The 27,567-nt window shown below is 36.7% G+C and overlaps 2 protein-coding genes across 4 annotated transcripts in view; one reads left to right on the top strand and one right to left on the bottom strand.

The window, feature by feature from the left end:
- Positions 1-2,913, bottom strand: part of Camkmt (calmodulin-lysine N-methyltransferase) — a 371,607-nt gene extending 368,694 nt beyond the window's left edge. Inside the window, exon 1 of the mRNA XM_033763880.1 lies at positions 2,686-2,913. Coding sequence (XP_033619771.1) covers positions 2,686-2,823 — 138 coding nt within the window. The 5' untranslated portion in view covers positions 2,824-2,913. The remainder of the gene's footprint in view (positions 1-2,685) is intronic.
- A 386-nt stretch (positions 2,914-3,299) lies between these two features.
- Prepl (prolyl endopeptidase like) overlaps positions 3,300-27,567 on the top strand; it is a 33,749-nt gene continuing 9,481 nt past the window's right edge. Inside the window, exons 1-8 of one of the 3 annotated variants that reach the window (XM_033763874.1) lie at positions 3,300-3,447; positions 5,025-5,280; positions 15,392-15,514; positions 16,815-16,881; positions 17,407-17,610; positions 18,693-18,828; positions 22,828-23,044; positions 23,648-23,833. In XM_033763874.1, coding sequence (XP_033619765.1) covers positions 5,062-5,280; positions 15,392-15,514; positions 16,815-16,881; positions 17,407-17,610; positions 18,693-18,828; positions 22,828-23,044; positions 23,648-23,833 — 1,152 coding nt within the window. In that variant the 5' untranslated portion in view covers positions 3,300-3,447; positions 5,025-5,061. Of the gene's footprint in view, positions 3,448-5,024; positions 5,281-15,391; positions 15,515-16,814; positions 16,882-17,403; positions 17,611-18,692; positions 18,829-22,827; positions 23,045-23,647; positions 23,834-27,567 lie in introns of all 3 variants that reach the window. The other 2 variants (XM_010611506.3, XM_010611507.3) reach the window with 2 other exon arrangements.

Raw genomic sequence — 27,567 nt, 5'->3', positions numbered from 1 at the left:
TTGCAGATTATTCACACCAGGGAAACTATTCGGTATTTACACATGTGTGACTTATTTATTTCACTTAGGAGTATATCTTCAATATGTATCCATTTTCCTATGAATGAATCTATTTTCTCATTCTTTATGGCTGAGTAATATTCCATTTTATAGAAAAACCACATCTTCTTTATCCAGTTTCCAACGGATGGGCAAATGGGCTGTTTCCAAGATTTAGCTATTACAAACTGTGCCGCTATAAACATGGGTGCACATACTTCTCTGTGATATGATTCTTTTAGTTCTCTCGGAAAGATACCCAGCAGAGGGATGGCTGGATCAAATAGAAAAATATTCACTTTTTCCCTGCCATCTCCAAGAAAAGAGGATATTTCCTGCTCCTTGACCCTGGGCTTGACCAAGTACCTTACTTTGGCCAAAGGGATATTAGCAAACATCATGAGAGCAGGGGCTTACAACTTGACTCTGTGGCTGGACTTGCCCTCTTATAACTCTCTGCCATCACCATAAGAACATGGCAGCCAACAATCCAAGGATTAGGGGTATGCAATCAAGCATGCAGTATAAAGTCACCCAGTTGATCACAGCTTGTGTCAGTCAAATCCCAGGTGATCTTTAGATACACAACAAAATAAATGCTCGCTGTTGTAAGTCATAGTGATATTGTGGTTGTTATTCAGCAATAGCTGATTAATATAATGCAATAAGGACTCAGTAAGTACTATAGAACACTTAAAGATTCTTCTCAATCTGATGCTTTCCATGGCATTTAACACTATTTACTAAAACCCATCTAGCTAGCCCCTGAGCTAGGTGCAGAAGATAGAGATTAATCTTACATAGGCTCCCCCTCTCTCCAGAGAGAACTCCCATCTAGTAAGAAAAAGAAACTAAGCAAATGATCATAAAACAACACAATAAAGTAGGATGAGGGTTTAACTTAACCTAGAGGTGTTAAGGGACGCTTCACATTAGAAAGTATGAAGGGTGAAAAGTCATTCACCAAGTAGAGAAGATTAAAAGACACTAAGTAGGCACTTGTGTACCAAAACATTAAATGTTATGATGTGTCAGAGTTCAAATGTTAGTCACAGCTGAAGCTTTTCATGGTTTTGGTTCAGACAGAATGAAGGTAAGTGCTGGTCCATTAATTTTTACAATACTAAGAATCACTTAAGTCATGTCACAGAGTATCAAAAGATAGTGTTTACCCAAACAAGTTTGCGTTTGTAGCCATATGGGAGGTAGGGGAATGAAAATGAATCCCATACTTTAAATGCTTGGGACCACTAGTGGATTCTTTGGGATTTTGTAATACTTTTATAACAGTATATCTTGGAAACATGACCCAAGTCTATACAAATTCGTCTGCTTCATAAACACCTTACACACATAGCCTGAAAATAATTCTGTACATTTGGTGCACCTGCATTTTGACTGCCACTAGTGCCATGAGGCCTAGTGTAGAATGTTCCACTTGTGGCATCCTGTCAGCACTAAAAAAGTTTCAAGTTTTGGAGCATTTCAGATTTTGGATTTTCAGACTAGGGATACTCAATATAAGACTTAGTTAAAGACCTTATTTATTACTTAATAATTCTAAGAGATACTTGGCATAAACGTGACAATTATATATGCGAATATTCATTTCGCTGTCCTATATTACCATTTATAACTTTAATAACAAAACCTAATCATTAATGCCCTGGGAAAACTGTCGGTGCATCAGCAAAAAAATGATCTTACTTAACGCTGAGTTATCTCGTAATAGCTAGCACTAAAAGACCGCTGTATACACCGACCCGAAAAAACTGCAAACAAAATGATTCCAAAAGTACTAAAAGCACAATTTCAAGTAAGTTGGCAAGAGCTAGGGAAACTCTTCGCCGAATGGTCAGAAGTGGAAAGTGTACCCAAAAGTTTTAGGAAATCTGAGGCAGAAGCATAATACTGGGGTTTCACTTCAAGCAGTTTGGAGAATGTCAGTGAGCGCCAATCAGAACTTCCGTCAAACCTACCCAGGAGGGAAATCATCAGTAACCACGCCAATTTTGAAGTACTAGAAGCAGTCGTTGAACCAACCAACACTCCGACTCGCTCACCTAGGACACCGAGTAATCCCGCTGATCGCCTCAAACTACAAAACAAACGTTTGGCTTTCACTTTCTAGTGATAAGAGGAAACAGTGTAGCTCTTCTTACTCCCCGCAAGCCGCGCTATTCGCAGTTTTCCCGGTCCTATCACAGTCAACTACGCGGATCTCAGAAAGGCTTAGGGCCAGAGGGTGGAGACTAGGAATTGGTAACTAGAATCAGGCTGGGAATTAAGAAGCAAGAAGCAGCCCCGGGAAGGTGGCAAAACAGAAGTGGGAAAGAACAGCAGCACGTGGGGAGCTGCGGTCCCAGCGATCTCCCCAGACAAATTTCTCGCAGGGATCTTCTACTTCGATCTGAGTTTCCAAGGAGCTCGGCTATGGCCGTCCCGCTCCCCGCCCAATCCAAGAGAGTCCTCCTGTTTGGTGGGATCCTAATATGAAACAAGGGGCTGCTTTTCTTGTGGCTCCCGCCAAACTGAGAAGGAACTCCCCAGGGTTCCAAGTAAAGAGAGCGACGACCCGAAACGCAGCCTGGTACCTGAGAGGGGAGTGGCCAGAGGCAAAGGTGAGGCGAGAGGGTTCTCCCTTACCTGTCGCAGAAGCTTCCACCGGGCGGCCCCCAGGGACGCCGAGACTGCGGGTCCCCGAGTGGCGCCGCCAAAGGTCGGACCCTCTCCCTCGGCTAATTCTGTCTCTCCCACCTTGTAGTCCGCGACTCGAGACTCCATCCCAACCGAGCCGTCTACTAGTAGAGATGCCGCCGAAACAGCTCTCCCCTATCAGGACCTGCCAACTTCTTCCCTGTCAGGACCTGTGGCGCCTGCTCTCCCGCCTACGGCTCTTGCGCCCGCCCTCCCCGAATTCCGCATTTCCGCTATTCGCATCTCCTTGGCAACCAAGGCAGCGCTGTCTCGCGTCACTGCACCATTTTGCTGGAGGCCATCTTGAGTGAGGGCAGACCGGAGAACGAGGAAGCTGTGGTAGAGCTAATGGGATGCTGTCACCCTTCGTTTTCGCCTTTCCAGCTTCGTCTCGAGCTCAAAAGACTGGAAAAGACCCTAAAATATTACATCTTTGAGGACTAAAGAATTCGCGTGAGGGGGGGGGGGGACATTGTTGACCACAATAAAGATGGCGAAATGTGCTTAGTATTCGTAGTAGTTTGGCGTTACGTAGATTGGCGTGCTGCAAACCAGCTCTGGGAGGCTCTGGGTAGGTTGTGGCTTTGCTGGGTGCAGACCGTAGACTTAAGGTGAACGTGGTGGCGGTGGTTTTCGCTTCTACCTGAGAGCTTCGGCCTTTTCTGCCTTCCTTCACTCGCTTGTGTCCAAAGCCGGGCTGACTCATCTTGCGTACGTATGAGGGGTGGGTGCTGGGGTCTCTTACCTAGTCTTTTTTCTCCCTCCATTCCCTGCTCCTTTTTGATCCATGTTTCTTGACTGCGTGTAACCACACTTCCTCTCCCAAGGCGACTTTTACATTCCTAACATGGAGAATTGCACGAGGAAAATGATTAGGTTGTGGGAACGCCTATTTATCTACTCCAACCCATCCTTATCCTTGCATACTGTCTTCCCTCTGCGGGTGGAAGACGGATGGTTTGAGGCTGTGGGAACAGACATGATGATTTACGGGGCCTTTTTTGTTAGTGTGGGTTGCAGCTCTTCTATTCATTCCTCCGTTGTTTTGCTGCGACATAGGAGATTAAAGGGAGAAAGGGCGTTGTAGCCGATCAGATCGTAGTACGCAGTATTCTACCTGTGTTACCCAAGGCTATTTTACAGGAGAATTCTATGATTACATTCAACAGGATGCAACATACCTAGATTATTCTTAATTAGTCTAGAAATTTTAGCTACCTTCTGTTGAGTGATTACTACGTGCTAGGCTCTGTATTAAGGCCTCTGATTAAGACTAAAATGCCTCGTTTTAGTCTCAAGCAGTAACGACGTCAGAAGACAAATGATGTCATTTTAGTTTTGCAGAGGAAGACACAGAAACAGTTAAGTGCAGGGTTCACATCTGACTATTACCTAGGTATCAGGATTAAAAAGAACTTACTTCCCCGGTACCGGAAGAAATAAATAAATAACTTACTTGTGCACCTTGCAGTCATTTTTGTTTTTTCAAGAGCTGCATACTCTTTTTAACATTAAAGTGTAATGGCTTAGGCTAGGAAATTTAGCTTAGTGGTTCCGCTGCCTGAATCGCAAACACAAAGTCTCGAGTTCGATCCCCGGTATCCAAAACAAAAGTGTAAGGGCATACATGTATATCTTAAGATTTGGAGTCAAATCAGACTGGGCCTTTTGCATTGGTACTTAGTATTCAAGTGACTTATGGCAGTTGCTTGAACCACCTAGAGCCACAGTTTGTTCTCTTGTAAAATAAATATTATGTAGCTGCTTTCTCCAGTCCACATGAAATATAATTAGACAAGTAGATAAAAAAGCCGCTGACACACAGGCAACCCGCAACAAATATTAATCTATTTGCATGTCTTTAATAAGACTCTTCAGTGTACCCTCCTCATAAGTACCAAAGATAGCTTCAGAATTATGTAAGATCAAACCCATTTTGCCTTTGAAGCCCTTAGAGTGACCGAAATTTCTCATTAAATCTATGTATCTATTTGCAGAATTTTACTGTTGTTTTCTGTTTTAGTTTGCCCTTTTGTGTACCAGAATGAGTGCCACATAATTTGAGCATAATAAAATTGATTTTACATATGGTACTTTTAAGTCACCTCAGCTGAGAAGTATGATTTGAGACAAACTTTAACTTATACAAGTTTTAAATTTATTTAATCTATCAGCTTCTTGCAGGTGTTCATCACCTAAGGGGTGCGTGGCCCTAAAGGGGAAAAGTAAGATTTAGTAACCTTAGATACTAATTGTATAATAACACATCCGAAATCATTCATGTCCAGGCAGCCCCAAGGGGAGCATAAACCAGGGACTGATATCATGCAACAGAAGACCAAATTATTTCTCCGGGCTTTGAAGTATAGTATTCCTCACCTTGGGAAATGCATGCAGAAACAGCATTTGAATCATTATAACTTCGCTGATCATTATTACAATACAATAAAATTGAAAAAATATCACCTAACCAAGTGTCTGCAGAATAAACCCAAGATATCAGAGTTAGCAAGAAACATTCCAAGTCGGAGCTTCTCAAGTAAGGTATGGACTATTTAAGTTAACCTATTTGTAGGTGATTAAGATTAATGTTTAAAGATAAAGATGGATAGGATATCAGAACTACTAATTTTCTCAATTCTAACTTGACTTTAAAATTTTTCAGGCTCAATTATTTACAATCAAATATAAGTTTAAAAAGATATACATTTCTACACAGTATAATGTAATACATAGAAATTAGATTTTTAAGATGACTCACATCAGGACTTTCTTCATATGCCTATCAGTGTGTTTCATAGTATAATTCACCTTTGTAAAAATCCCTAAAATGTCACATTACAGCTCTTAATAAAACCTAAACATGTGTTAGTAGTTTTATGAGTCCCAAGTTAGTAAACTTCAATTAACTTCAATAAAGTTTATGTAATTTTGTTTTTTAATTTAAAAAAAGGTAAAATGGCCTTGCATTTTTTATTGTGTCCTTCAAGAAGGTATTCAACTGTTACACTTTTGCCAGACCCCATACTGTGGATTTGAATACCTTAGGTGATCTGATTGCTCTTATGTAGAGATGGTCACAGTCTACACCTGTTGCCCATATGTAATTATTAATTGTCCTCTTTCCTCTGAAAAATGTTCCGATTAAGATGTCAAGTTATATGGTCATCCTGCTTATTTGTAATTAAGTTATTTATGCTGCTGCCTCTGACCAACATCCTCTACTTTTTACTCATGTTCCTTAGGTTCCTTAAATTATATTTGAGGGTAATATTCTTGTAATATGTTAGCATATTTTATTATTTTAATTTCTGATGATGTTTTGTTGCATACTAATTTTTCTCTTCATCTGTTTCAGCTCCTCTTGTGATAAAATGTACATAACATAGACTTTTGTCACTTTAGCCATTTCTAGGTGTACAATTCAGAGGCATGATTAATTATGTTCATAATGTTGCATATCTCTTACCTCTATTTCCAGAACCCTGTCATCACAACCAGAAATGTACCCATTAAGCAGTCCATAACTTCCCACTCTCCGTTTCCCTCAGCCCCCAGGACCCTAATCTATTTTCCGTCTTTATGAATTTGCCTATTCTAGATATTTCATATAAATAGAACCCTATAATATATTCTTATATGCTTGTTTTATTAATTAATAGTAATGTTTACAAGGTTCATCTGTATCATGGCATATATGAGAATTTCATTCCTTTTTTATAGGAGTAATATTCTATTGTATGTCTAAATCACATTTTTGGGGCCCCTGTATTTGTTAATGAACACTTGCTTGGGCAGTTTGTTGTATAGAAACTACCTTTTCTTATCCTATTTTACCCAATTTTAGATTCTAGTTTTTATTCCAGGCTCATACCTAATTGATATATGTGTTACTCTTGCTTTTAACTTTTTATGTTAGTCCTCTGTTTTCCCTGGACTTTCAATCTTTATATTTTTAGTTTTTTAAGTTAGTTCCCTTCTTACAATATCTTGGCTTTGTTTGCCACTGTGTTTCTTTACACAATTAGAAAATCTTCATGCTTTCCTTTTATTGCATCTTCTCTTTCACACCTAGGTTTATCCTGCTGTATAATAAAAGTATTTTGCCTACTGAACTAAATTTTGGATCTTTAGATTGTTTTATTTTGCATTATGTTTAGAACACTTTGTACTTAATTTATAAATAGTAGGCAGGAATTACTGTTGGGGTGGCAGCTGTGAGATTAGTTCTCATCCTAAATAGGAAGTTGACTATTTTTTCCCTCCATTTGTCCCAAAACAAGTTCTCAATTCTCTCCCAGTATCTAAAAACTGGGTGGGGGATTTAACTCAATGGTGCCACCACCTGCCTCACAAGCACAAGGTCCTGAGCTTGATCCCAAGTACAAATAAATAAATATATATATAATCTGATTCAGCAACTTCAAGAACATTAGCTCTTCCAGGAAATTTTTTACCTGCTACAGTAAGCCTGCTTTTACATATCATATATTAACCATCCCTCTGTGATATAAAAGCTGTAGACTTTTTATGATCACAGAGACCTGAGAAGCTCTATAAAGAGTTCACTGTAACTGTGCAGATATTCTAGATAAGTATACATTTCCCACTGTGTATGGTGGCCCACGCCTATAATCCTAGAACTAGACAGGCTGAGGTAGGAAGATCATTGTGAGTTTGAGGCCAGCCTGGGCTATATACATTGTGAGATCCTATCTTGAAATACCAAAAAACAACAACAACAAAAAAGGAACATACATTTCCTTCTTTCAGCAGGCACCTAGAATACCAACTTTGTCAACTCTTATAGATTACAGTAAAGTAGAAAAAGTAGTACTTTTAGGCAAATTAAAATATACCTGTAATGTAAAGACCTGTTCTCCTTATGAGTAAAGAACAGGAGAAGATGTAACACATAGTATTGAGGCTACAAGGAGGATCTAGCCGTGACAATGTGACTGTGAACTATTCAGACTCTTTCTTACTGCAAAAACTGGGGAAGGGGGCTATCTTCGAGTTTTCTAAATGTCCTGAGTACTAAAATTTGATGATTCTATACCCCTACTTGAGAGCTCCAGTGGTGCAGTCAGTTAGCATTACTTATACCTACCCCTGCCTGTTATACTCTTAGCAAAAAATCATCTGTCAGTGGGGTTTTTAGTGCCAACTTCTGCAGTAGACGTATGTATACATCAGAAATCCTGGGGAGCTTTATTGAAATCAGATTCCTGATCGGGCCCTATACCTGCTGAATCAGAATCTTTGTGGTTGAAGCTTGAGGATGTTTGGGGGTTTTTTGGGGGTGGGGGTTGGTACTGGGGATTGAACTCAGGACCTTGAACTTGCAAGGCAGACGGTGGCATCACTGAGTTAAATCCCTGGCCCTGAGTATCTGTTAAAAGTTTCTCAGGTAATCCTGAAACCCCCAGCCTGCTACTGGCAGTATACCCTAGATTTCCATTTCACATTAGCCAAGTGGTGAGATGAATGTATTCCACACACTGACAATCTAGCTAGTGATTTTCACAGACTGGCATTACACCACACACTACATTGCATCATCTTCATATCATCCCACATTGCTGTGCCTACAAAATAATTCAACACAATACAAAAAGTCAAGTGAGAGTGGGGTCTAAATCTTTGGTATAATGTGTCATTCACAGGAAGGAACATTTAGAAGAAATTTGGCAGTCAGATTCAGTAGCCAGAGATGAGCCAAAAGATGTAGAACGGGCCAGACCAGGTAGTTTCTTTAATCTTGTGAGAAATATGAGCTGCATCCTGAAAGCATGCGAATGCCATTGAAAAATGTAGTTGGAATCAGATTTGAATTTTAGAATAATCACTGCAACAGAATTGCAGAGAACAGATTGGAAGTAGGAAGCCTTAATCTGGATTCTAATACTTTTTTTCTTTTTTAACTGAGGGAAAGGGAACAAAACTTGACCTAAATTGACAGAAATATTATAATCTGTATTTAACCCACATGACAGATGGTTAACTCTAAAACCTTATTGTCTTTGATTACAGGATGATACCAGCAATGTTAATGTTCAAATAAATTTTAGACACCCCTGCACCATTGTTATGCCTCATACAGGCATATTTAACAGTCACATGTGTGGCCTTACTGTTACTATCTTTTAAGGATAAACAAGAGGGAGGAATAAGTTATAACGCATTGCTAAAGTGGAAATTTCAATGACAATTGGATACATGAGTCTGGAATTTGGCAAGGAATCGTTATGAATAAGTAATAGTTATTACATAGTTTTAAACATTCTCCCAGAAACAGGTTTGTGATCCACTTTGAGTTTTTTGTGTATGGTGTGAGAGATAGGAGTCCGCTTTATTATTTTACTTATGGAAATCCAGTTATCTCAGCATCATTTCTTGAAAACTGTTTTTGTGGAAAGTCAGCAGACCATAAAATGCCAGGCTTATAAAGCTTCAAAGTGTAGTATTATGTATATCTCTTTGTACATTTGTGTTAATCTTTCTCTCGTGTCTATACTTAGAATTGGAATTCCTGATTGTGTACATATCCTGACATATAGTTTGATCATATTAACTTCCAAATTGATAGTCCTAATATACATTCAAGCTGGGAATATAGATGAGCTATATCTCTGTATCTTGAATAACTTTGAAATTAGCAGACTTTTTCCTTTGTGCCCTTCTGACAGTGGAATGTCAGTGTTGTTAAATTTTCAATGACCTGATTAACAGTCCTTTTTTCTTATTCTTATTGAGCTTATTGGAGGGTGTAGCAAATAAATAGAGAAATATGAGAAAATATACAATATGTCCGAAGTATAGTGAAAAATCAAGGAAGGACAGATAAGGAATGAACAGGCAACAGGATAGGGCGGGTTATTTTATTAGAATGGTTAAGGAAGTCCTAGCTGAGAAGGTGGCATCTGAGCACTATGTTAAAGGAGGTGTTTGACAACAGTATAACAAGTCCTAACACACGGAGGTGGGAGCAAGCCTGACAGGTTCGGGAAATACCAAGGAGACCTGTGTCGTTCATGTGGGCCAAGTGCACACAGCTGAAGCACAGTACAGGTTGAGCATCCCCATCCTGGATATTTGTAATAGTATGGAATCTTTTGGAGCATTTTAGATCTGCCAGTTAGGGATGACCCACCAGTAGAATCTGTGCAAATTTTCCAAAACTTGGAAAATCTTTGAAATCCAAGATACTCCTCATCACAAACATGTTGGATAAGCATTGTTCACCCTATAGTAGCCAAGATAAGCAAAGTAACAAGGCAGGCTCCATTAGGACCTGTAAGGATTCTTGCTTCTCCTCTTGAGTAAGATGGAAACCACTGGAGAGTGGAAGATGATTTAATCTCAGTTGGATGCATTCAAGCTCCTTTGTTGAAAATAGACTGCAAAGCAGAGAGCCCTTAAGGTTTTGCAGTAATCCAAGGAAGAGATGATGAACATGCCACCAGGTATGTATTACAAGTGTAAATATTAGAAGCAGTCAGATCTACATAGATCTTGAAAATTGAATTGACAGGATTTAGCAGAGTAATTGTTGCAAGAGAGAAAGGCAAAACCAACTCTTTAAAGCTTTTAAGCTTAAACAGCTAGAAGGACAAATTTGTTTTTTATAGAGTGAGGAAAGACTGCCTAGAGAAAAAATTTTTCAGGGGAAGGCATACAAGGACAAGCCTATTAGCATCACATAAATTTTTTTTTTTTTTTTTTTTAATGGTACCAGGGATTGACAGGTCCTTGCGCTTACAAGGCAGGCCACTGCACATAAAAATATTGAATAGTCTGTTGAAGATGCAACTTCACTTTGTTTCCCAGGGAGAGGTTCAGGCAATAGCTCTAAGTATGAGAATCTTCAGCATATAAATAGCCTTCAAGGTCATGATTGTATGTGATCACTGAGTGAATCAGTGCAGACTGTAAAGAGAAGCCATCCAGGACCTGAGCCCTAGGCATACTGGTATTAAGGAGAGGGTTCAGTTAGAATCCCCTAACGAGACTGAAAAGGAAGGGGCAGTGAAACAGGAGGAAAACAAGGAGAATGAGGTATCCTGGAAGCCAATTGAAACAATGTTCGCAGAAGAAGGAGGTGATGGACTCAGTCATGATAGCCATAAGTACTATGAATGCTGAAAACTGACATTGCGTTCTACAATGTGATGGCCATTCTGTGGCCTTGCCAAGAGCAGTCAGTGAAGAGAGAAGGGCAAAAGGAGAGGAACTGGAGTCAAGGAGCAAAGGGAACAATTGCTGCACGTAATTTAACAGTTGTATTTAAATAGCAAATACAACTAGGTGTTTTAAATGAATATAATTAAAAGTTTTGTAAAACCAGCTAGTGTTTCACAGATGCTAAACACAAAAATGAATATATTTTAGGTGTGTCAATTGCAGACTTGTGATATTCCTGTGTAAAACAACAAACTATCAAGTCAAGTTCCTCTCTGTGCCTAATTTAAGGTTTTAGCATTGTTTTAAAAAGTGTGTTATTTTCTACTTATTGAATTGGTCCTAAGAGTTATTTTTTAGAATACTTTGATAAATTTTTCTAGTACTGGACTATGCTTTCATTCTTAGAAGATATCCTACTTGGTTACATAGGGTTTTATTATTACTAGTTTTATTTTGTGTTTCTTAAAAATAATAGGTTTGTTACATTTTATTTTAGATTGATTGCTTTTTTAATAATTTTATTTCCTTTGTAAATATAAATAAAATTCAAAATTATTTTAAACATAAAAGCTACAACTATAAAACTTCTAGAATAAATCTGAGGAGGGAAGAAAGCTCCACAACATTGGTATTAGTAATAATTTCTGGATTGAAACCAGAAGTGCAAGGAACAAAAGCAAAATAAACATCTGAGAAATATTTAAATGTTTCTTGAAATGTAAAGGAAACAATCAGCTAAATGAAAATGTAGCCCATAGAATAAGAGAAAAAATATATACATACACATATATGTTATATATAAAGAATAACCCCATACAGTGATAAGCAGTTAATATTCAAGGTATATGTGAAACTCATAAACTCCATCAACAAAAAATAAATTACCTGATGAAAATATGAGCAAAAGATTTGTGTACTATTACAGTTTATTCACACCAGAGAAATTATTCAGTAGGAAAACCCATTAGATTGATTGCTTTTTAATTGTCATATGTGGCCATTGTTCAGTTTTGGAGCCATGTTGAATACATGTACCTCTTCCTATTTTCTTAAATAGTTCGTTTATGAAAAGATTGGCTCTTCCTTGAAAACCCAGAGAAGCTATTTTTGAAAGAATAAGACAATTAGTTTCTGATTCAATTTCTTCAATAGTTATTAGCCAAGATAGCTTTTTTTATTTCTTGAGTCAGTTTTGGTAATTTTCTTGTCTGGGAAATTACTGTCTCATCCATTGTTATAAATATGTTGATACCAAGAAGCTTAAAATGATCTTTTTAAAAAACTATTATAATTGTAGTTATACTACCTTGATATCCCTAATATTCTGTCTTTTCTTGATCCATTTTGCTATAGTCTTTTGTAAGTTTCTGAAAAGAACCAACTTTTTACGTTATTCTCTATTTATTACTAACTTCATTGAAACATTTTTATTTGCTTTGGTTTCCTTTGGATTTATTCCTTAAATTAAAACATTTCATATTGCGTTACATCAAGAAATACAATGTAAACTTGTCCCACTATTAATGGCTAAGTTTGATCATTTTGGTTAAAGCACTAACTGCTATTTTATACTTCTTTGGATTTTAATTGTTAATGTACTATAAGTGTATAATTTTTTCATGTATAATTACAGTGTCTGGGCATAGTCGTACATGCCTGTAATCCTAGCACTTGGAAGGCTGAGGCAGGAGAATTGCCTTGAGTTTAAGACCAGGCTGAGCTACATAGTGAGCTCTAGGCCATCCTGATCTACACAGCAAGACTCTGTCTCAAAAAAAAGTGTAACTTTTGATGCTCAAAGTATCCCAAATGTGGCTAGTGGCTACTCTTTCAAACTGCTCTTTGTGTCTGTTGGCATTTCTCCATTAATCTTTGAGCACTTCCTTTCTGGTATAAGATTTCTGCAAGCCTACTTTGTACTCTTTCTGTGCCACACTTGGTGTTAGTGATGTATTAATGGCACTGTCTCAGCTAAAAGGCTGTCCAGTATCTTTCTGCTTTACCATATTTTCTCTTTCGAGTTCAATATGTTTATTATCATAAAATTACATGTTCTGTTCGTCTGTTTTAGAACAGCTTTCATTGTTACAAATGGTGTGCCATTTGGAAAAATAGAAAGAAATGCCATTTTTTGCCACTAATACTGTGAAATTATACATATGACCTTCCTAAATTTCTTTAAGGCAGTCAGAAATACTGTTGCTTTCAGAGTTATTTTGGTTCCAGTAAGCTCAGTGTCCTTGGATTTATGACACAGAAAAGAAGTAAACCCAAGAGAACCATTATTGAGCCCCAGCTCTTTTGCCTTTAGCTCTGTGTTGGCCATGGTCCTCAGTAAGAATGGGTCTTTCTTTTTTTTTTTTTTTTTTTTTTTGGTACCAGGGATCGAACTTGGGCTCTTGTGCTTGTGAGGCAGGCTGCAGAACCACTGAGCTAAATCATGAACAAGAATGGGTCTTTCAAAGTGGCAGAGCTTAGCTCTGTGGCCGGGGATGTGCTAGAAGCTGCAGGGGAGCCACTGTATAGGTGACCTGCCTCTCCTTCACAAGTACTAGTGATGATTACAAAACAGGAAAGCCTGTACTTGGAAATATAGACACTTTCTATTGCTGTTATAGTTTCAAGATTGATTCCTGATAAATCAGTCTTCCAATTCATAATTTAATATTTATTTTGGATGATAATAGGAATTATGGATGTAGATATTTTGCCTCTATAAAAATCAACCATAAGTATTACAGAAATGATCTTAAAAATGAAAGCTAAACATGCCAGCCTTTGAAGCTTCTGAACTTCAAATAATTACTTTAAAAATTAACCATATGAGCTGGGCATGGTACTACACACCTGTAATCCCAACAGTCTAGACAGCTGAGGCTGGAGGATAAGTTCAAGGCCAGCTTGGGCAACTTCGCAAGACACTGCCTCATAATAAATCTTATAGAAGGGCTGGGTATGTATCGCAGTGTGAAGGTCCTGGGTTCAATCCCCAATTCTGGGAAAACATTATGTTTTTAACTGCATGATTGGAAGTAAAGACTGGATATTTGAGGCTATCATTAACATCCATTATTACTAACTTGAATCTGGTCCAAATAGTTAAATAATAATTATAAAAGGAAATAAAATAATAAAAGGAAAAATTATGAAAATTACTATTTTCCATTTAATCCATTTTGATGGCTCCTGTTATTCATATGCTTAAGATTGTAAACTCTTTGTAACAAACTATATTTATCAATTACGTTCTCTCCAGTGTAAAGTATCACAGATGCACTTGTGCAGTAGATATCTACCAGTTGTCCAAGTTCCTTACAAAAGGCTCAGTTCCCTATCTAGCATAAATCACTGTACAGTTGTCATCTTTTGGCAGAAAGCTTGACTAGAATTGTTTTGCTTAAATAAGGCAAAACCAAGAGCTGGGGTTGTAGCTCAGTGGTACAGCTCCTGCCTAGCAAGGGTAAGACCCTGAGTTCAACTTCGTTACCCCCACCCCAAAAAAGGCAAACCACTGGAATATTGAATTAGTGAACACTCATCTTTTAGGTTTTCCTTATACAAATTTCAGTGATTTATGTAGAAATCAGCGAAAGCTCTTCTCTCCCAACAAGATACAGTATTAATTTACTTTCTTTTATATCTTTATCCGTCTTAATTAATTTTCCTTTTCACTTTTTTATAAGTGAATTTTTTTTCCTCAAAAGGAAGATTTATACGGTATAATTTCATTGTGCAATCTGATGAAAGAGTTCTGTTTTGGTGGTTATCCCCACAGTTGAAGAAAATTTAATAAACTAAGATACTTTTAGCTGGGGATTTAGCTCAGTGGTTCTGCTGCCTGCCTCGCAAGCACAAAGACCTGAGTTCAATCCCCAGTACCAAAAAAAAAAAAAAGTAGGATATTTTTTATCATAACTCTGACTGTGAATAAAATAATAGTATCTGTTAGTAAAGATTATGTATTCCCTCCCTTTGCTATTTCCCTCCTTTTCAAACCAATTTCTGTACTTATAAAATTCAGTAGGCTTTTTTTAACCTCTTGTTTATGACTATAGAATATTTAGAATCCTACAGAAGAAATTTCCTCAAGTCTGTATAACTCTCTCTCATAATATTTTTTGGACATTCTCCAGATCATGTTAGTACTTCTGTATCTTAAGGACTTATCCCCTTGAAATAACAGTAAAATCATCAAGTGTCTACCTCATTTTCTTTGTTTACATTTTTTAATGAAAAAGAGATCATTTCATTGATGAGCTTAGGAAACAATGTTTAAGCCAGACATGGTAATATATATGCTTGTTCAAGTTGTTTAGGAGGCCAAGACAGGAAGATTGTGAATTCCAGGCCAGCCTAGACAACATACTAAGATCCCACCTAAAACAAAAAAAGGAAGAATTCTCTATTAAAAAACAAAGACTTTTTTGCCCTAGTTTAAAATTTTTCATTGTAACAACAAAACTTTTTCTAGGATCTTCTGCCTATTAAACAAGAAAACGAAAAATCCCTTTCAGAAAACATGGATGCATTTGAAAAAGTGAGAACAAAATTAGAAACACAACCACAAGAAGAATATGAAATCATCAATGCAGAGGTAGGATATATCATACTGTTGTGTTTTTTTTTCTTTTAAGAAAAATCTCATGAGCAGTTAAGATGTAAATGAGGTACCTTATGCTTTATAAACATAATCTCATGTCAAACTTCTGCATTTGACCTTTAAAATATGCTGAAAACTTTAGCAAAGAATAAATGCAGTATGATCCTTAAAATAAATTTAATGATTAAGAATTTCAAAGTGTGATAAATTAGTTTTGACTTTAAGAAACATCCAGTTCTGTTTTTAAAATTTTGAAAGACTTCAAGAAGTTCAAATGAAACCAATCGCTAGTGCTACCTTTATTTAAATAGTGCTTGTTCTGTCCACATTTTTTAAATAAAAAGATATTCACATTAGTATAATATCATTAAAGCTAAATATGTTCAGTCATTCAACTGAAATAGATTGAACAAACAGTTCAAAACTTTTCAGTGTGATTGGGAAACAGAATCATAGATTATAAATGAAAATCATGAAAGCCAGATATGGTGGCACATACCTATAATTCCAGCACTCGGGAAGCTGAGGCAGGAGGATCACCACAAATTTAAGGCCGCCTTGGGATACATAATGAGTTCAAGTCCAGCCTGAACTGCACAGCAAAACGATGCTTCAAAAAAAAAAACGAAAATCATGCGTGCGTGTGGTAGAATGAAAATAACGGTAGTAATTCTAGATTCAAATTATGCTGCTGCCTAATAGTAATTGTGATGCAAGCCATCTGAAGTCAATCACTTAATGTTTAGCTGTTAGACAAGAACACTATTCATATATTGGTAGTGTTTGTTTTCTCAATCTCACAGAGGGTAATATATTTTGTGTAAAACTGAGTCAAAACTATGCACAAATATTGATGACAGCATATTTTAAAGAAAAGAATCTCAGAAAGTTGACTGCTTTTTTAACCTAGTCTAAGCCAGTTGTCTCATCTGCCTCATTTTAGATTTGTGAAATACAGAAGCCACTTAATTTCTTTGCATTGAACTCCACTATACAGATATGTGCTCAAAATATAGCTAAAATGACTTATACCATCATAAGAACCAGCACTCATTTTGTTAAACCTCTTGCCTTTATGCACTAGAAACCCCTTAGGAACCTCTAAGTGCTTCAGAACACAGGAAAATCATACCTTACCAATTGCATTATAAAAATTGGTCCACTTTATTTCTTTATCTGTTATTCAGATATTTCTCCAGATCTGCTTTTTATAACCTCTTATTCTTCATCTTGAATAGCCAGATGACTAAAATGTTAAATTATCATTAAGCAGACTGTTTCTTTTGATCATCAGGTTAAACATGGTGGCTTTGTTTATTATCAAGAAGGGTGCTGCTTGGTTCGTTCCAAAGATGAAGAAGGTACACAAATTTTTTTTAACATACTCTGATTTTTCAGATTTCACATGTTTATAGGAAGTTTGATACTAATTTCTTAAAGGTATAAAAAAATTTAAATTCTGAAAAATTTTTTTAAAGTCTGGATTTAATATCTGGGCTTACGGAGGATAAAGTTAATGGTTACACCCAAAAGCTTTGGTAGGGAGAATAGAAATTGGTTCCAGCATTTTTTGTGCATGTACCGTGTTTGGGTCCTATACTAGGCACTTCCTATATATTACTCCATGCTGTTTGTGTGGTCGAGACTAGATTGTAACTGTACGGAATGTCTCATAAATGGGTACATAGAATAATAATTAACAGCACAAGGTATTATAAATAATTGATTGAAGTCTATGTGCAAGTCAGCCTACAATCATTGGAAAGAAACTTTCTAGTTGGCCCCTTGTAGAAGGGGAATTCTAATTTAAAACACTGAAATACAGTTTTAAATTCTCTGAAAGTACTTCGTGTGGAGTTATCTCTTCTGTATTTTTTATGTAGCAGACAATGAGAATTATGAAGTTTTATTCAATTTGGAAGAACTTAAATTAGACCAGCCCTTCATTGATTGCATCAGAGTTGCTCCAGATGAGAAATATGTGGCCGCCAAGATAAGAACTGAGGATTCTGAAGCATCTACTTGTGTAGTTGTAAAGCTTACTGATCAGCCTGTAATGGAAGCCTCTTTCCCAAATGTGTCCAGTTTTGGTAAGCCACCAACCAAAGTAGTCTTTTCTGTTGAAGAGGCAATAGTAAGGGAATTGTCCACACTTTTGATTCAGTGTTGGAGGGGGGTTGACCCTGTGAGCGATGGAGAAGGTGAGTGCCTGACCCATTTTTCTCTGAGGACTGCAAATCATCCTGTGTGCCTCTTATTCAGCAGATCTTCCCTTCTTTATTTATCTGAATGAGTGACTTTAAAATAATTCTCATTTTTGTAAGAGTTAATAATCAGGGTCCTCGTTGTACAGTGCATCTTGATATATTAGTAGTACTTTTCCAGTTTATTATATGGAATAAATCTTAGCTCATAAGATGCATCTTAATTTTTGGGGTCAATTTTAAGCTTGGATATGTATGATTTTAATTTCATGTTATCTTGGAAAGATGTTATACCAGATTGCCCAAGTCACTGCCTAGGAAGTTGGAGTGTATTAAGCTAACTTACTCCTCAATGGAAGCTGTGACATTTTAAATAAAGCCAACTTTAAGTCTTGTATTTGAGTGGTATATATGTTCATACTTGTCCTGGCCTTTCATTGAAATCATTTTTCTCCATTGTTTAAATGTTTTTGCAATTAATTGACATTATATACTATCTAATGGATCCTAGGAAACATTTTATACATTTTAACCTCTAAAATCAACATGTAAATTATACATTGTTGACGTAGAATCAGTGTCAGCTGGGTGCTAGTCATGATGTAATTGTGTGTAAACTTTCCACAGGTTCTGGTGAAATCAAGAACCACCATTAAAATGTATATGTTTAAGATATCCCGTGGCTCAAAAGCAGACAGAAAAGTTCGAGACAGGAGAGAATGTGACCCAGTACTTCTACAGACTAATGTTACAAGTTGTAGATTTAAATGTAACTCATCTGTAAGCAAATGTGCCTTTACCAATGTCTCTCCTAAATATTGTATATTTAGCTCTTATTTAGAAACTTAAATATCCTGAGACAAACTTACTGGAAATGTGTAGCTGTTGTAGTAGTGTTTTACTGTCTGGAAAGTTCTGACTTATATATAACACAGGTTGACTACAGTCTTTTAATGACTTTCTTTCAGAATGGGTAAAGGATGAAGAAGATGAAGATGTTTTATTCTACACCTTTCAGAGGAACCTCCGTTGTCATGATGTATATCGAGCCACTTTTGGGGATAATAAGCGTAATGAACGTTTTTACACAGAAAAAGACCCAAGGTACTAAGATAATTCAGTCAAGCCATTTTCTCTAGAATATTTCTCTAGTTATGGTTGCCTTGAAATTTTGGTTTTGTTTGGAACCAACTGTATTAAGACTAAGGTGACCTGCTGATGGTGCACAGTTGAGTCTTATACTCAAACCCGCATACGTCACTAGCCTGCAAATGCTAAGTTACCAACATTCTCTCTGGACTGTGACACATGAGAGGAATTGTTAATTAAACATAAAATTGGGTTGCCACATAACATTTCCAACTAGAATACCATGGTATCAATTGCATAGAATTTTGCTACCCACTGATGTAGATTATGTAAATATTTTTTCATACAAAAATTTAATATGTTTGAGAATTTTCATCAAAGAGCAAGATTATATAAAAGACAAAAATCAGAAAAGCATTCATGCAGAAAATTTGCAGCAGAGAAAAAGGAAATTAGTACATATGGCATAATATTCAAGCTCAAAATTATTTTTTAAATGGTGGCTAAGAGTATCATTTTGCAACTGCTTAATGAGAAATATTGAAATTAACTACCGGTACTGATTAGTCTGTGATCAAATTTGTATGCTATACTTTATTGGTAATTATGTCAGTGCACACAACTGTCTTGGTGAACAGTCTGCAATACTTTGGAAAGGAAGCAGGTCGGTAGGTCTGCCATCTGTGATATTGGACTTCTATAATTCAGCATTTATTGCTGTATCTCTCTTCCCTCTCACAGTAGACAAGTTTTTAATTATTTTGCTTTCAGCCATGACATCTTTTGGTCTTTAAACTTTATTTCCCCCAGTGATGAGTTCTTTCTTAAAACTAATTCTTTCTGACTCCTTGTAATCTCCAGGACTCACGCTCATATTAACACTGAATGAGGCTTGGAGAGAAGTGATAATAAATTTATCTACCAAAATCCTTTGACTCTTACCCAAATATATTTTTTCAAATGACTATGAAAGACAAATTTTGCCTTCTTGTCAAGGTCTTAATCACTAGATGCATTATTTAGCAGAGTAGTTTGGACAGTGTCTCAGTACATTTTGCAAGAAAAACAAATGAAATTTAACTCCAAATCTGTGACAGTGAAGTTGGTAGCCAAAACAAGAAAATTAACCCTTCATATCATAAAAAAGTTTAAAAAGACCTTAAATCCCCAGTTTTTAGTAAGAGATGAAGATTTGAGAAAATTACATTATGACGTTATTCCAAGTCATAGCATTAATGCATGTTTGCCAAACTGACTTTATAATTTCATATTATCTGCCCTCATTAGCCCCATTTTGGCTGCCTGATTTTGAAAAAGTTATTGTTAGAAATATGGCCAGAAAGAACCTCAGCCAGTCAGGTTCTTAATCATGTCTGTTTCTAGTACGAGAGTGGATTTGGTTGTTCAAAAATAGTCTTTTTTATTGTAATGATAGATTGTCTCCAAAACTCAGATTCAGGAAAAATGCCTGCTAATACAGTCTTACAGATGGATACATTTTTACTATTAATGCTTCTATTTTCAGGTATTTCCAGGACCATATAATGTAATTCACACAGTCTGAGGAGACAGTATATATAGATGCTAAAGGGAAAGATTTAGAATTAAAAGACCTGATTTTTATGTCACTGAAGAATAACCATTCTCCATTCACCTAAAAAAATTTTTTTTCCTGATCCGAACGCTATTCACTGTACAACTGACAAAGTGGTGCTAGCATCAGATACTTGGAACAGGGCTAAATTGGGATGGTGTGGGAAGTAGGCTGGTCTCTGCAGCCTCTCAGGAGCCAACTGTAAAGGTCCCAGGGAAGCAGGCTCTGAGGGGACTTGAGTATGTTAAGCTGCACTCAAACTGATGTCTTAGAAAGAACTAGAAGAATTTTAGAGGTATATCTGTAACTTTTTAAAAATTAGTGTATTTAAAATACTGGAGCCCAGGCAGTTAAAAGATTTACCAGAATTGCACAGCTGATCATTAGCAAAACATGCACCTTCTAATTCTTCATTCATGAGTCTTCCTTTGGGGCAGCACCTAAATCTTTGCATAAGAAGGAGAATTACCTGGAATGACCCTCTCTAAATGTTCCTCCTCAGATTGATTGTGTTGTTGGTCTCAGACAGACAGTTTTTTGCTTTGTTGCTATACATGATGATGCTTTACTTAGGTTGCTCTAAGATTGGATAATGACATAGTGATTACAGAAGTCTTCCAGGATGTATTTCTTGGCTCCTAGGCTCTTGCATACCTTTGAGTATACTATTCTTTAATAATATTTATGCAAATTAAAAACCCATGCAGATCATTTTGTATTGATCACCTACATATTCAAGTAATACTACTAACTGGGAAATTGAACTTTGCTACCCATGCAAGTGTGATACCTCTACCCAGTACAATTAAGAAAAATTTTTAATTATTAAAAGATAAAATTGTATTAATTATAATATGATTCATTTATGTAAATTAATGAAGACAACCTGCAACCACTAGGCTTTCACCTTTGTATCCTGATTGACAAGCATGGTGCCAGGCTTATATTACTGCTACTTTTAGTACTTCTTCATTAAGTAAATAGTGCTCGTCTCTCCTTCAAGCTAAAACTCCTAATCAGATGTTGAACACCTGATAGCCATTGAGTTCTGGGCAGTAGGTAGGAGAATTTAAAGTATATATTGCTACAAAACTAGAAATTAAAGTTAACTGAAAAATGTGGTAGGTGAAAAATATTGAACATATGGGTATCCACTATGTATCAGGGAAAAATACATCTCTTTTTTAAAATCCAGTTTTTTTGTTGTTGGTTTTGTTTTGTTTTGCTGGTACTAGAGATCAAATTCGGGACCTTGAGGTTGCAAGGCAGATGGCAGCACCACTGAGCTAAATCCCGGCTCAAAACTGCATCTTTTAAAAAAAGATTAAAAAGAAATATACCCAAAGTACTAATAAGGGTTTTTTCCCCTACTTTTTTTCTCTTTCATAATAACTTCTTTTTTACTCATTGGGAAAATAACTTTAATTTAAAAAATAAATATCAAGCCCAACATGGTGGCACATAACCATAATCTCAGCATTCTGGGAGGCAGAGGCAGAAGGATCACAAGTTCAAGCCAAGCCTGGCAAATTTAGCAATTCAGGGATACCCTTTCTCAAAACAAAAAATTGAAAAGGATTGAGGATATAGCTTAGTGCAAAGGCCAGGTTCAATCCCCAGAAGCAGAAATAAATAAATACCAGTAGAGGTAAATGGAAAAAGGTATTGTGTTTTATTTCTTTGTGTTCCCTGTCTTTTTCTAAGAAATATTCTACTCTAGAAATACTTGTGTTCTCACTTCCCCATAACTGCATATTTTCCAAGTAATTTATCTTTTGATTTGTCATCAAAAATCAAAAAAAGATAAAATTGTTGAAAATAAAGAGCAAAGTGGGGAAAGCGACTTACCCCACAGTCATGTATAAAGCATATGATGCTACAACAGTAGAATAATAAACAGTAATAAAATCGACAGACAATACAGACTAGAGTATGTAACTCTGAAACAGACCTTATGCATGAAAACAGTAATAAAAGAGGCATCACAAACTAAAGAGTAAGATAGATCAATAGATACATGGATCGGAGATCGGAAATCACATCTACTGCTGGGAATATTGGTGCTAGCTTTACAGTTCTTTCAGTTTCTCCCTTTGAAATATATTTATGATACAACAGAAAAAATAATTTCAAATGACTGGATAGAGAAAAATAATAGCCAATTCAAAATGTGGAAATAGTATTTACTAAGGAAATTTTAAATTTTCTGACTGTATTATAAATTGACATATGGCCGAGGATTTAGCTCAGTGTTTCTGCTACCTGCCTCACAAGTGCAAGGTCCTGAGTTCGATTCCAGGTACCAAAAAAATAAAAACAAATAAATTAATTAACATGTATTTCATTGCTGAAATATTATGTTAATAAAGAAGCATACATTTAAAATTTACTGCAGTCTCATCTGTTCTCTCTTTCTGTAGCTATTTTGTTTTCCTTTATCTTACAAAAGATAGTCGTTTCCTCACCATAAATATTATGAACAAGACCACTTCTGAAGTATGGTTAATAGATGGCCTGAGCCCTTGGGACCCACCAGTACTTATTCAGAAGCGAATACATGGTGTCCTCTACTATGTTGAACACAGAGATGATGAACTATACATTCTTACTAATGTTGGAGAGCCTACAGAATTCAAGGTAATTCTAGATTCTGCTTGTCTCCTTTAGTACTGTTGAGATGTGTCTCACTTCCCTCAGCAACATCTCTTGCTCTTAAGGGGTAATTATTTTGTAGGCTTTGTTGAAGCATAGAAATTGTTGCTACCTTCCTGTCCCTTACCAATCCCATTTCTCTTTCCTTAAAACTAATGCCTCTGTTTTAGTTGTGCCTTAGAGATTGGTAAATGACACATATTCTATCCTGATTATGTTATCAAAACCAATTTTACTGGCTTACAGAAGCAAACTCATAAACTCACAATTTTGTGAGTTGGCGGGTTAGATTTATTTTCACTAGATTCACTGATGAATGTGTGCATAATCTGCTGGCTATCGTGGCCCCTTCTCAAATGTCCCTTGGTTTGCTGTCTGGCCATACTGGCACATAAGGCACTGGGCCATACTGTGTCACCACCCAGCCGGCTAGCCTTGTCTTATAGGTAATATTCACATTTCTTCCTGGATGCAGAGCTTCCACTCTTCATTAAAAAGCGACAAGTGTGGTCTAGTTTTCAGTGTTTTCATTTCTAGATGCTATACCCTTTGTGTTTTGTTACTTAGCTCTAGCTTTGTTCCACACAGCTAATGAGAACAGCAGCTGATACCCCTGCTATTATGAATTGGGATTTATTTTTCACAATGAAGAGGAATACCAAAGTTATAGACTTGGACATGTTTAAGGATCACTGCGTTCTCTTCCTGAAGCACAGCAATCTACTTTATGTTAATGTGATTGGTCTGGCTGATGATTCAGTTCGGTCTCTAAAGGTATGTGTGATTTTTGTAAGACAGTATTATTAAAGTACTTACATAGTTTAGCTTATCACATCAAATTTTGAATAATGTTATGTACTTCAAAATAATTTAAATGGGAATTTAGCTCTTTAACAGTTTAAGAGATTTGTTTTAGAATGGTTGGAGAACTCAGCAAGCAGTTTGACTTAAAATACTACCTTGAAGCATGGACTTCAGAAACAGTTAGGTGCCATTATACGTCTCTTGTCCAGGTCTCTATATATCACGTGTCTTTACAACTTTAGGTATAGCCTTGACTCGTATCAGCTTGGCCTCTTGTACCTAGACACTGGCTGCTGCTCCCATACCATGCCCACAGTTGGATAGCAGCTTTTTGTTGTTTTGTTTTTTTTGTTTTTTGTTTTTTTGTTTTTTGTTTTTGGTACCAGGCATTGAACTCGGGTCCTTGCGCTTGCAAGGCAGGCCACCGAACCGCTGAGCTAAATCCCCAGCCCTGGATAGCAGTTTTGTCTACCATGTTTCTGCCACAACATACTTGTATTCACACCATCTTCTCTTTGCCAGTATTCTTACCCAAGGGGACTGACTTTAGTTTCTTTGAATATGAGGGCAGCAGTGGTCTTCACCATAGAAGGGTGACAGTGGCATGTCTGCCTAGCAAGCTATTCAATATTGCCCATGGCTGCCAGGTAAAATAATTTGCCTTCACAAGTGAATCTGCTAAAGTTAGTGAATTGCAACGGTATTGCCCACTTTTTTGTTTGTTTGTTTGTTTTTGGTTTTTTTGTGATACCAGGGATTGAACTTGGGTCCTTGTGCTTGCAAGGCAGGCGGCAGAACCACTGAGCTAAATCCCTGGCCTTATTGCCCACTTTTAAAGCAGCATTCACAAGTGAATGAAGAAGGAAAGAGTAAGGGGCCCTCATTTTCTTGATATGGAGTTGACCCAACTGAATAGCAAGCATCATGGACCATTTATACCTCCTTACCTCCAGTGCTGTCAGAAGTCCAGTTAAACTGCATGTTTCATTAATTTGGTGGCTGTTTAATGTGTAAAATATTATATTGTCTATTATGGAGTGGAAAGACAGTAGAACAAAATACCTGGCCTTCAGGAGGATACAGTTTATCATGAGATCAGAAAATAAAGGTTAAATAAAAAGTGTATCTAAATAAGTGTTATCAAAAACATAGAATGTCCTATGAGACACAAAGGAAAGGAAGAAGTTTCAAGAAAGCTTTTATAGAGTAAGTTGAATTATAAATAAAAGGATAGGTAGGGTTTTGTAGGTAGGGGGGTATTGTATTCTAAGGGGAAAAGGTCATTAACTGAAAAGCTAGAGAAGTTCAGAAACTTTGGAAAACTGCTAATCTTTTTTACTGAAGCATTTCTAGGGTAGGAAACTATGATTTAATTTTTTTTACTATCACTGAGGAGAATTTATGCATAAATTGTACATAAACTGTGAAGAGGGAACATTTGAAGTTTTGAGCAGAGGAAGAGTTTGAGGACTGAAGCCATATTATGAGGTTATAGGGTATATAAAGCTTAGACTGAAGCAAAAAGAGATAAGGGGGAGGATGGGAGGTTTTGAGATTGTTTTATATATATAGGAGAAAGGAGAAATGTAGTTCCCAACCTTCTAGATGTCAGATGTGCCGAGTTCATGTCCCCTGAAATTGGAACAATGCAGGTTAAGAGTAGGAAAGGTCTATTGAGCAATAGCTCCTGAGAGACAGGAGGGGCCTGAAAGTTGGTTGCCACCGAAGCCCTTTGTTAGGGGTAATTTATACAGCAAAGTCATGATGTGGGTACAATGTGGGTCAAACTACAATCATCCTGTAACATTACAAGTACTATATAGCTGCTTAGTTAATAATTGATCTAGTAGTCATGTAACAAGGGCACAGGGAAAGAACAAAGGCATTTTTGGGGAAGGGATGGGTCCAGATGCTGCGATCACCCACCTGAGTAAATGATGCCTGCCTGAAATTCCTGGACCACAGTGTAATTCCACATTACTGCTTATCTCTTAGGGAGGCATGCAGGCCTGGCCATTACATCTTTATATTGAGGCCTGGTCTTCAGCTGCACCTCCAGGCACAATCCTAATGCTTTCATTTTTTGTGCTAACTTCCTTGAGAGTCCATTCCCTCTCAGAATGTATTTTTATTTCTGTCTCACTTAGTTGCCTGTAATAATATACTGGTACAAATAAAAACTACGGAGGGCCTAAAACACCTGAAATCCTCCAGCTACTCCCTAAAATAAAATTATGGACTGTAGTATCCAGATTTTAGAAGATTGTATCAGTGTGCTAAAAAAAATAGTGATTGACTTTAGGAATTCTCTTATGGTCTTTACCTGCTAGATTTAAGGAAGGTGGCAGAACCACTGAGCTAAGTCCCTGGCCTAGATTCTGAATCTGCTAGATTCAGAGTGTTTCTTTTTGCTTGGTAATCTGTCCCAAATTCAGACATTTTTCAGTTGGGAATCTGGCAAAATATTTACTATTGTCTGTATGAATAGTGATGAGAGAGAATATATTTCTAGTGATGTACTTATTACAACAAAGTTCTGTTGAGAAAATCAGGAATGTCTTGTAGACTGTACCTCTACTATAATGTTTGACTTCTATATAAAATGGCCTTCTATATTTTTGTTAAATATTTCTGGGTGGTTTGGGGTTTGTTTGGTTGTTTATTTGTTTGTTTGTTTTTTGAGGTTTTACATTAGTTAAAAGTATTAAACATGGGATTAATGGCAGGAAAAACAATACACTCTGCAGAGTAAGTGTAAGCCAATTAAAGTAGGAAAAAAAATAGGAAGTACACTCTGCAGAGTACCGAGCAGGCTGATGAAAAGGCTCATAGCCACATATTTCTGTTTTTAAAATATTCCTTAGATATGTAGCAATAAAAAATAAATACAATACTTCTTCGGTGAGAGGTGTAGCTCAGTGGTAGACCATTTGACTAGCATGCATGAATGAGGCACTAGGTTCAGTTTCTAGCACCTCAAGAAAATAAAAATATATATTCAATTTCTGTTGTTTTAACTTCTATAAAAAATGTCTTTATTCAGTATCACCCGTCTCTTCCTTTCCTGACCTTTCTCAGACATGTTATGCCTAATATAATGTTAGATCATTGTCAAGTGAAGTCAGATATTACATTATATACCGGGTACCACTTAAAGAGAATTTTATAGATTAAACCCATTTTATGAAAGTGTATAGCACTGATTACTAACTACAGACAGTGCTGTATTTGAAGGAACAAAATCTTTTACCATACAGTAAGTGGCTCATTTTCTTTTAGTATATTATATCTTTGTCATTCTTTCAATAAAAGCACTGTAGTTTGCTGGTGAAATGCTAGAGCCAAACCTGTTTCTATCTGGTATCTAAGAAATGTCTGCCTATCCAGCCAGCCGATTTCTTAGTGCTGTCCATTAATATATCACAGATGCACTGTAGGCTTATCTTAGTAGGAAACATGGTGCATAATATCCTTGAGATAGTTAATACTTATTTCTGTATCAGCTGGACCAATAAAAAGTTCCACAGCCTTGGAATGTTTTTGTTGTGACTGAAACTTCAATCTTGGTGAAAAATACCTTTTAGAAAAATACCCAAAAGACTTTTTGACTTACTGGAGCCAGTTGGCCTAAAGCTATGACAACTTATTACATGGGTTGTGTGGAATCTGTCTTGAAGTCTCACTGAGAGACAGCAAACCTTGTT

The sequence above is a fragment of the Fukomys damarensis genome, unplaced genomic scaffold (assembly GCF_012274545.1).
Source record: "Fukomys damarensis isolate Sample0158 unplaced genomic scaffold, DMR_v1.0_HiC HiC_scaffold_2, whole genome shotgun sequence".
Taxonomy (NCBI): Eukaryota; Metazoa; Chordata; class Mammalia; order Rodentia; family Bathyergidae; genus Fukomys; species Fukomys damarensis.
Note: the sequence above shows the minus strand (reverse complement) of the source record. Positions and strands in the feature narration are given on the sequence as shown.